Here is a 10,926-nt window from a genome sequence, read left to right as displayed (position 1 = left end):
GCTGCACCCCGCCCCCCACACCGCCGCCCAATCCCCGCGCAGCAGCAGCTCCCGCCGGCCAACCGGGAGCGCCCGCAGCCACGTGGGGAGAGGAGGGCCCGCCCCTTAACCCTGCTCTGCCCGGGGACTTGCTACGTCTGCGCGATGCTGTGACCCTGCGCGGATCCCCCCAGCCCCACTGGCTCTGTTGCAGCCCGCTCACCCCCACAAGCTGCCCAGTCATTTGGGGGCCCCAAAGGCAGTGCCGGCGCAGGGGCCTGGGCTCCCGGCTTTGCCACCTGCAGCGCCCGCCTCTCCAGAGCCGGGGCGTGGGCCTGCTCCCCCACCAGGGCACCCCCAGCAGATGAAAGGGGCAAGGCCCAAGGCGGGCAGGGGCTCAGGTTGCAGCCTCGTCCGTCCTTCCCGTCAAGGGCAAAGGCCCAAGCAGGAGATCGGCACCGGGCTGGGCGCATGGCATCGCCTGCTGGGCCCTGGCACAGGGTGGGAGGGCCAGGACAAAGCCTGCAGGGCAGAGACAGGGTCTGCCTGTGGGGGGGGCAGATGGTCTTTGCGTAGCGGCTCGCTAGCCCGGCGAGGGGTGCTGCAAGCCGGAGGGTGGTCAAACATTGGACCAGGTGAGTCAGAGAAACCCACATCTCCATCCTTGGAAGTGTTCAAGAGCAGGGGGCGGACGCCTGGCTGCGCTGGTTGGCAGGGTTGATGCTGCCCAGAGCGGGGGCCTGGACTCGGTGAGCTCCTAAGGTCCCTTCCCACCCTCGTTTCCTACGGTCTTGTAGGGGATGGAGGCAAAAGCCTACAGGTAAGGAGCAAGGTGATCACCTGTGAAGGCAACTGCCCAGCCCTGGGTTTGTGCCACAGCAGAGCGCCCCTTGGGATTGCAACTGGCAGAGGACACAGCACCAGGCTGGACTTGGGCTGGCAAGATAAACAGCCAGAAGTTGGGTACCTTTGCAGACTGGCTGAAGCAGAGGTGTGCAGCAGAAGCTCTTGCAAGCAGAGGACTTGCTTCCTTAGCTCCTGACTTCAGACTAACCCTGCTAACTACCTCACCAGGGAAAAAGTGTCGGTACCTGACCCCCACTAGTGGCCACGCTACTTATAGCCCCAGTGAGGCTTTGCACTGCACTGCTATCCAGGCCTAGTGCTTTGCCTCCTGGGGCTGGGAGGGGAGATGGAGCCCAAACCAAGGCAACTGCCAGTTACAAACGAAGGAACCATTTTTATTGGACACTATCATAACCACTCAAGCATATTTACAACACGGTGCTGTGACGCAGGACCTCCAGTACCATAAAGAGAAACTCCAGTGATTGACAGCAAAAAAAAATAGATACACTCTTAATAATTTACCCCCCCCAGCAGTGGGCATGGACAGGAGCATTGGGAGTGTAGAGAGTGTGCGAGTGCAGCCAGGGTGCCACCACCCTTGCCGGTCCATGTATTGTCAGCCAGGGGCCTGGCCCTGTCCAGTACTAGGCATGCCCAGTCCCCCCTTATCAGACCATGAGAATGAGAGCTGAGCCTTCCTGCAGGCCAGGGCTGGAGAGCCCAGCTGCAGGGTCGGGCTGAGGAAGGACTGCCTAAAGCAAGCAGAAAGGAGACATGGGGTCAGGACCTGGAGAAAGGTCACCTAGATGAAGAGTGAGGACATGGCAGGAGCTGCTCCTGGTCTCATGCCACACTGAGTCACATATACCAGGCCTGTGTGGCCAGGCTCTGTGCTGGCTGTAGGGTGCTCCAGGGAGAATGGAGAAGCAGAGGCTGGGACCCACAAACTGGGGACAGGTGATGGAGGGCACCGAGTGCTGTGCCCAGGGCAGCCCGCGTTGGATTTCACCTCCCAGCCCTGTGATGCCAAGCTTCAGGTTCATGGACATTGCTCTTGGTTTGTTTCTACCAGGTCCCTTCTGATGAAGCCTGTCTGGCCTTGCAAAGCTGAAGGAGGTTTTCCTAAGAGTTGGCATGCTGGGCTGCACTGGCTTGGCTCTGCCCCTGCCAAGAACCACTGTGATGTGCCCATAATGCTTTGCCCTTAGCACTTTCTGGGCATGAATGCAGGCAACAGGACTCAGACCAGACATGTGACAATAGGGAAAGCCCTGCCATTTCTGGCAGAGGTCAGAGAGGAGAACCAGAGGAATAGCCAGCCTGCCCCTCAAAAAAAGCTGCTCCCCAGGGAAGGGGCTGGGGCTGTCTCGGAGAATGGTACCGGGAGTTCTGACTTGCAGTGCTCCAGCAGCAAAACATCCAGTGTCCAGCACGGAGCGAGAACAGCCATGAAGGAGCTGAGGGCACTGCCTCAGCTCCCCCCACCACAGAAGTACCCCCAAAGAAGCAGGAGGCTTAGCAAGGGGATTTTGAGAATCAGAGCAGTCCACCTCCTTTGGTTGAGCTACAGGGAGATATTAGAGCTAGTGGTTAATAGGAAAGAAATTTGCCCCAGGGTTGAATGGGAATGTTGGCATGTTCCTGAGGGCATGAACACCACTTGCCCCCAGAGGCTGGGGGGGGCACAGCAAGCTCCCACAGGCAGCAGCAGCACTCGGCAGCAGGAGCGTGGCAGCGGCAAGTGGGGAGCTCCCACAGGCAGCCGCAGCACTGCCTGTGGTGGGGGGTGGCAAGCAATGACTGCCCACAGGTGCTGCCAGCAATGTCGGCTGTGCCTTTTCACAGGCGGTGCATGGTCATGTTCAGGGGGTGCACATGCACCTGCATGCACCCTCCTATGTATCACCAATACCTGGGGGAAGCAGCGAGAGAAACAGCATTTTAGGGAAGGGAGAATGAGAGTATGTGTGTATGCACGTAAGCATCTGTGCGGGGGAGAGCACCTCTGTGTTCACATCAGTGAAACAGTGCAAGAGAAACCACATGTGACAGTCCACACAGGCATCCAGGTGTAAAAGAATGAGAGAGGGATGGGGAGGGCCCTGGGGCATTACTGGGTGTGACTTCATGACAGTGCTGAGCTGTGTAACATAGTGCATGGGCTGCTCACTATCTCCACTCAGCCCCAACATTTCTTACAGATCATTAGCAGCAGGCTGGGATTGTGCGAGGGGGCTTAATGGTTCAACAGATCATCTGTGCACATGTGCAACAGCAAGGGAAGAAGTGCTGTCTGTACAAAAGCATCAGGGCACACATATGCAATGGAGAGGTGCACACAGGCACAGGTGGGGTGGGAGTACTGACGGCACACTTCCTCAGCATGAGTGCACTTTGAGTCGGTGACATGGGACAGAGAGTGTCCTCGTCTGTGGAGGAGTGTGTAAGTGTGAGGGAGAGAAGGCATTTGTGCAAAACAACAAGTCCCTCATGTTCCCCTAGCCAGGCATTGTGTCACACTGCTGGTCCCCAGGATGGTTCTAGGTGGCTCATTCACATGCTCCTCCAGAAAGCTTTGTGGTTGCCATCTCCTGGAGTGAACAGCGGGCCCCTCACCGGTGTGGGGATGGCCCCAGGGCTATTTGAATGCAGTAGCAACGTGGTCACAATGACTGGCTGAACAGATGCGGGCCAAGGGCCCTGCGGGGAGGGTTCAGTAGTATTTCTCTGACTCCTGCCAGTTTGTTACCCAGTGTTTCTTGTGCTTCCGTGGCAGGAAGCCGTCAGCGGGCCGGTAGCGCTCCTCCTGGCGGATCCGCACCGCATGGTACTTGGGCATGAGCCGGTAGTAGCGGGTCCGCTTGAAGAAGTTGCACTGCTCGGAGGGAAGAGACGGGTTAGTACCAAACTGCTGTGGCCAGGGAGCAACCAAGAGATCAGCACCATGAAACCAGACAGAGGCTGACAGAGAGAGGGTGAGGGAGAGAGAGATCAGAGAAATCATAAAGTAAGACCAGAACAAGCAGAAATGGAAATCAGAGAGAGAGGAATCAGTATCATCAGAGGGAGAGATCAGAACAATCAAAAAAGTAAAATTAAGAGAAATCAGAGAGCAAAAGCAGGGCAATCAGGAAGAGAAATGGAATCAGAAAGAAGAAGAGGGAAAAAATGTCAAAAAGAAAGAAAAAAACTGTGACTAAAGGAACAGAAAGAACAGCAACAAAGCCTGAGGGCAAAGGAGAGAACTCCCCCAGCAGGAGACAAGACTCCAGATGCTGTGCTGAGAAATGGGTGGTCAGTGAAGCTAGAGGAGAAGACAAACATCAGTGTGAATCAGACCACTGCACAAACAGACGTAGACAGCCTGGCAGGGACTCAGTTGTGAGCGACTCTGAACTGCTGACCACGAGGCTACCGGGTCTCCACACCCATTCATTCTAGGTTTCAGCTCCCCATCGTGGCATGGCAGCCTCCTCAGCCATTGCCCCTGCCCTCTCTCAGGACTCCCCGGCTCTACCCACTGGAGCAGGTGTTTTGGGTGGGTCAGCAGTGGGTTTTGTGGGGCACAAGGACAGTAATGTCCCTCAGTGTCTCCAGTGCAGGTGGGCAAGTGGGGAAACTGGACCGGCAATGCCAATGACCACCCCTCACAGGCAGCTCCCTCTCCCTCCTATACACCCCTGCTTGGGCACTGCATTCTCCCCATGTATCTGCATGAGCAGGGACTATAGGTGCCCCGAGGTAGAAGCACAGCATGGGAAGGAGTTTCCTGGGCCACAGAAGGCAGTACCCTGCATTGGCGTGTGATCATCTACCCATGGACTCCCCCAAAGCAGCATGTCAGACTCTCCCCCCAGTCACCAGAACAGCAGCTGAAGCACCGAGGACACCTTACAACCAGCGCCAGGTAACAGCAGGGAAGCGAGGGGGCTGCCAGTGCCCTGCCACAACTGTGACAGGGAAGGAGTTAACATCTGCTCAGAGGATGGCCCCATGCTACAGAGAAAGGCAGAACCCCCAGTCTGTGCCAGTCTGACCTGGGAGAAACACCCCTTCCTGACCCCAAATGTGGCTGTGGGTTTGACCCTGAAGTGGAAGAGAAAGACACTCCAGCCAGTCCCTCTGGGTTTTTTTTTTTTAAGAACCAGCAGGAACATCTGTGCATCAAGCAGAAACCCCAGCCTTGGCTGAGGCTAATGTCCTAGTCACAGTGCCTCAGAGGAAGGCAATGCCCTAGCCACAGAAGCCAGCAGCATCCATGAAAGGGAAAAAATTCCTTCTTAGCTTCAACTGGTGACCAGCAAAAGCCCTCAGAGGCCTAAGTTTGTCACACACCTACCTCACTACTGTTATCTCCCAACCTGGGGACTGCAGAACACAGAGCTGGGCATTCTCTTGCAGGTTCTGAGCATGCAGATGTGCAGCATTTACACTGGTGTAACTTGCATCACTCTGTATCCCGGAGCAAGCTAACCCAGTGCTCCAAGGACTGAGCCTCTGGAAGCAGGGGTCTACAGCAGGCCCTACTACATCGCCTTACTACTGTCATGAGAAAGCTAGTAATATCCTGCTTGCGCTGTTCATGAACTACCCTGGGAAACACAGCAGAGTTGCAGACACACAGGCCATGTTTACAAGAGATGCTTACTGTGCAGTAGCTCTTTACTGCTGCACAGTAGCTTGTTACTACTGTGCAGCAGTGTCGCTGGGCATGAACCATGTGACGCTACTACGCAGTGGTAACAAGCTACGGTGCAGCAGTAAAGAGATATTGCGCAGTAAGCATCACTAGGCAACCGTGCCAGGACACAACTGCACAGTAACACTGGTTACTGCATAGACATTTAGTATGTGGTTATGCAAATGCAAAATGACTGTGCAGTAACACCTGTGCAGTCAGTGCCGTGCATAAACGTGGCTACTATCTTGTAAACTCATGTAACTTATTGGGCTGTGTAGTTACTCATGACTTTGAAGGGTTACTTTACTCCACAGTGGAGTAACAGACACCAACCAGTGCAGAACTGTACCTTGTGTCTGCTCCACATTTACATCAGCATGAGGGCAGATTATACCAATGTAAAGCTGCTGTGTGTCTGCTTCCTGCAAGCAAGACAAATTACAGACATGGGTGGGATCTCATCGAGTGAAACGGACATACACACGCATGCGCACACGCACATGCGTGCACACACACACAGAGCTACAACCTGCATCTCCCTGGAGCCTGAACAGGACTCAGCAGAGTGAGGCAGCACAAAGAGGAGCTGGGAAAGAGTGGAGGGGGATTAGGGATCAGAACACACCAGCTGAAAGATGCAGTCAAAAGCATCGACCCCTGGAAAGCAGGGGATGAAACCGGACTACACACATGAAGATTCAAAAGGCCCCTTGGAGAGGAGAGAGAGAGAAGAGAGCTGCCATCCAGGTAGAGCAGAGGGCAACAGGGGAAAGCATCACAGGGACAGGGTGCAAAATTAGGTATGGGAGAGGCCCCACCCCCTTGTGCCTTGCCCCGCCCCTGGGTCATTACCGAGAGGCTGGAGCAGGCTCTCAGAGCAAAGGGGCCCTGAGCTAGTAGTCGTCAGTCAGCCGCTCCGTTTCAGACGGCTGGATCTTCATCTCCGCCTTCTGGGCCTTGGCCTCATACATGGCTCGCGTGTTTGCCCTCCGGAAGAAGCCACACTACAAGGAAGCAGGCAACACTAATCAGGGGTGGTGAGGTGGCCATCAGGAGGGAATGCTCCAGCCCAGAAGTGGCCGCATCTTGTGGGAAGGTGAAGGGTGGATCTCTGCCTGCACTGGGTCTCAGGAAAGCAGTGACATAATTCTGTTCAATGGACACGCTGTATGACCTCCTGGATCACTTGAACTTCACCCTGACCCAGTGCAGACTGGACTCTCTTCAGGGCACTGATGGTGTGGTGGGGGAAGGGGGACCACGCTGAAGTGGCTCTGCTCCCCTGGATCAGAGGTGCGCTTAGCCCAATGCAGCTTCAGGCAGAGCTGGTGCAACTTGGAGGTTACAGGAGGTATGTCCTACCACATCTGCCATTATTGGTGACATGCCAGTTGCAGATGCTTCTCTGCACCCTGCAGCCCCACAGGCAGAGCTTGCAAGGAGGTGTGCAAGGCCCTGCCTTCAGCCTGGACCGCAGTTGAGCTGAGGCTGGAGCAGTCGTGTAGGCCGAGTGGTGGTAAGGAGGAAGCCCTGGGATTCTGTTGGACTTATAGCAGAGCAGCCCAGGGACTGCTCCAAGCTATACCCGTCTGCCGGGGTGGGGAGGGCAAGGGCGAGAAAGAGACCATTCTGCAGCACAGAGCAGCCTGGCCTGCCCTCCCCACTCTGGGACATGTGCTTGGCATGCTTCAGTGCGGGAGGGAAGGAGGGCTGTAGAGTGGCAGTATACTAAGGCAGCGCCCCAGGAACCCCGCTAACACTGGGGGCTCCCAGGCAGGCTGGATTTTGTTGCTCCCTGCTAACCAGAGTGGGGGCTGCTATCACTGTGCCTGCAAAGTGCTCAGCGAGGCTGTGGAAGCTGCCGCAGCACAGTGCCAGGGCCTGTGAGAGGTTATGTCTGCAGAGACACCTCCCATTGCACAACAGGCTCAGGATTCTTGCTGGGCAGGGACAGGGGCGACACAGCTCAGGGGTTCCCAGGAACAGCCCATGTTCTTGGCTCTGAACACTTAGAGGCAAACTGGTGAGACACCACAGGGTCAGGCAATTGCCCTGAAGATCCTCTCCTCCACCCCTGCCACTGAGGAGCAGCCTTGCAGCTCATCTCCTTCACAGCACATCAGTCAGCTCTGCCAAGCTAAGCAGGGTTTGCCAGAGGGGTCCTGGATGCGAGATAGCTAGGAAGTGTTGGTTATGTAGTAGGGGTCACTGCTCATGCTGAGTCCTATACTTTGGCCTGGAGACGAGAAGCACTGAAATGTTGTCAGGCATGGCACAGAGGACCTCACTGAGTTCCCATGATGTTTGTGCTCGAAACAGGGCACTAACCCCACCCCAGCATGGCCGATTACATTCAAATCTCCCTAACTAACTCTAACTGCCTCTCTAGGTACGATCCAACAGCATAACCGAGTCCCATATTCCACCCCAGAGGTGGCTGTGTCGTAGTGGTAAGTGCCATTGGCAATGGGACACTGTGAGGGAAGGCTGCAGGGTTTCCAGCCTAAGATATTCAGGTTGGGAGCCTCAGAAGTAAGGGTTCTGGCCATGCTGGAAGCAGGGATGGCAATATACAATACTGCGTCACCAGCTGCTTAGGAGCATACATCCATCAGTGTCATAAGTATGCCAAGCCTCAGCCCAGATCCCAGGGAGGTGCCACTCACTCCTGGCCATTCCTGTATCCACCTGGACACAGGATGGGCACCCTCCTCCCCTGAATTGAGTCACTGTCCCTTCTCTCACCTTCCAGAGCAGGAGGACGATCAGCCCCAGCAGCAACAGCCCAGCTCCCACAGCAAAGAGCACCAACCACAGCGCAATCTCCGCCGGCTGCTCCTCTGTCAGCTCTGAGTCGATGTCCACAATGAACTGGAAGCCAAGCCACATGCTCAGATGGGGGCAGTTGTGAAGCTGTAACTACAGCTACTGCGAGGCAGCCTGTGTCTGAGTGCCTGACTGGCACTGGGGTATCCAGCAGCTCCAGTGCAAGCTGGGGGGTAAGCACTGGCTGCTGGGGGAGCTTCTACCTACTGAAGTCAGCAGGGGACACTGCAGTGGCTGTGGGGCACTCCCAGATACCCCAGCCATTCCCTGTAAGTGGCATTGCAGAGACACTGGCCGGGGATAATCCCAGCCTTTCCCAGCATGGGACACTGGATTTAAAAAGGGCACATGCATGTTAATGGGCCCAACACAGCTGACTCACCTGCACTGTGTGGTTCTTCATGTTGATGGTGGCCACATTGGTCCGGAGGAACAGGGTGGCTTGCCCCTCCACCTTGATGCGGTCATAGCTGCTGTACTCCTGTTCACCCAGATGGACACAGGAGTGAGGTAGGGGAGGGTACTGCCCTCAGTACTGTCCAGGCTGGGCCAGAAGTAGCCCACAGCTTTCTCCCACCCGCTCTAAACCCACAGACCAGATGTGTCCAACTCCAAGCAGGTCTGGCAGGGGCAGGGAGAGCTTCCTCTGCACTGCCCTGCCCACCCAGTCCCTGGGCATGGGCAGGGGGCACAGCCTCTGTGCATCACTCTGACTCTCACTCCCTCTGCTGAGGCTGCTGGGAACAGGGGCAACAGTGCCAGCCATTGGAGTGAGAGATGGACACTGCCATGAGGGACTAGGCCAAGACCTGCCAAACTCATTGAATACATGGCACGGAGAGACCCTTTGACCTGAAGACTGGGGCAGAGAAGCCAAGACACACTGAGGTCAAGATTTGGAGGGGATCACCTGGATGGCTGCCTGCGAGAGAGGGAAGACTCTCCCCCCAGCCTTGTGCCTTCTCTTGTAGCTTTTGGCCACTCCCTACCCTCCACCAAACTCTAGCTGGGTACCTGGGCAGTCAGACCCAATGCGGCCTCAGACTCTCCCCCTCTTCCCCTCACCCCAGGTGTCTTGAGGCAGGGAGTTCCACATAAGCTGCCCCCTGTGGAGTCATCGTTTCCTCTGGGTGCTTTGGGGTAACTAGGGGGTGAGCCTGATCTGCCTGGCAGGATCCCCCCATCCAGCTGGGTCTCTGTGAGGAGAGGAGCAGGGGCTGGGCACAGACCTCGATGAAGGTGCTGTTCCACACACGTGCTCGAATGCTGACAGTTGTCAATGTCCTGGTATCATGGAGGGGGCACTCAATCCAGATGCAGCGGGATGTGCCCAAGGCACAGCTCTGCAGGAAGGAACAGAGACTGCCATGTTAGTGGGGCAGCTCAGGCAGGACAAGCCAGTCTGGGGTTGGGTGGGCCTACAGCCCAGTGGCATGGGACAGGCTGGGCTTGGGGCCCAGTTAGGTGGGTTTGGTCTGGCCCAAGGACCAATGCGGTGTAGACAGGCAAGGACCCTATCATGATGCACTCATGCTGCTGTTATGCCCCAGCAGTGGGCTCCAAACTCCAGTCGCTTACGGTCCTGGACAGGGGTAGCAGCTCTCTGTCCATGGAAGACACTGCTGCCAGCTCATGGGCTCAGCCATAACTGTGCAACTGTGTCATGGACCCTTTACGGGCTCCAGCAAACAGATTTGCCCTTCAACTCCACCATACAGGTTGCGACTTCTGGGACACAAGGGCCAGGATATCTTTCTATCCCTCTCTCTGGAACCATAGGGCAGGGTCAGTACCAGGGGTACACTCTCCCCATGGTCAGGGAGGGCTCAGCCTGCTGTGGGGCAGGGAGTGGGGGACTCACCAGTTGCGCTTGTGACCTGGCTTTCTTGGCAGCAGCTAATGTGATGGGGAGCTCGGTGTGCAGTGCTGTCTCCAGCTCGCGTCTCCGCCGGGGTGAGGAGACATTGTCCAGAAGCTGTAGAGAAACCGAGCTAGTGAGGGCCCCGCCAGACACACAGAGCCTGCCCCCAGCTTCCTAGGGCAGTGAAGACCAGCAGTGACCAGCTGACCACCTTGCAGGGCAAAATCACGGCTCTTGTCATGAGGCAACTGCAGTGGGACCATAGGCTGCCCACCCTGCCTACAGGTTAGTGCTGCCTCCTGCAGGCTGCCATGTGCCATTGTGGGGCTGCTGAATGCAGCTCAAGGAGAGAAAAAAGAAAGGGGAGGGGGAAGAAAAAGGGAGCAAAGGGCAAGAAGAAGGCGCAAGAAGAGGGAAAGAAAAGAGGGGAACAAGACAGCAGGAGGGGACCAGGTTACCAGGCCACAGTCCAGGACTCACGGTGAGGTTGAGGGGGTTGATGACATCCCCCGGCGGCTGGCAGCGTCTGCTCTCATTGCCTCCGATGAGAATCTCAGTGGGGTACAGCAGCCACTTGCCATTGGGGATCTCATAGGGCCACTCGAAGCCCAAGATAATGGTGCCCAGGGAGCCCAGCATCTCCCCCTTGGTGCTCACCTGCAAAACAGAGCCTGGGTGGGACTCAGGCCCCGACTTCTCCCCGCAGCCCCAGCCCTAGACCAGGAGCAGC

The 10,926-nt window shown here is 56.5% G+C and overlaps 1 protein-coding gene across 1 annotated transcript in view; it reads right to left on the bottom strand.

Moving 5' to 3' along the window:
- Positions 1-3,615: 3,615 nt before the first annotated feature.
- Positions 3,616-10,926, bottom strand: part of ITGA3 (integrin subunit alpha 3) — a gene marked incomplete at its 5' end in the record, with an annotated part of 42,945 nt that continues 35,634 nt past the window's right edge. Inside the window, 7 exons of the mRNA XM_019548518.1 lie at positions 3,616-3,703; positions 6,362-6,513; positions 8,255-8,380; positions 8,718-8,816; positions 9,565-9,678; positions 10,197-10,310; positions 10,677-10,853. Of these exons, the coding sequence (XP_019404063.1) occupies positions 6,403-6,513; positions 8,255-8,380; positions 8,718-8,816; positions 9,565-9,678; positions 10,197-10,310; positions 10,677-10,853 (741 nt within the window). The remainder of the gene's footprint in view (positions 3,704-6,361; positions 6,514-8,254; positions 8,381-8,717; positions 8,817-9,564; positions 9,679-10,196; positions 10,311-10,676; positions 10,854-10,926) is intronic.

This window comes from Crocodylus porosus, unplaced genomic scaffold (assembly GCF_001723895.1).
Source record: "Crocodylus porosus isolate Cpor-Errol unplaced genomic scaffold, CroPor_comp1, whole genome shotgun sequence".
Lineage (NCBI taxonomy): Eukaryota > Metazoa > Chordata > Crocodylia > Crocodylidae > Crocodylus > Crocodylus porosus.
Note: the sequence above shows the minus strand (reverse complement) of the source record. Positions and strands in the feature narration are given on the sequence as shown.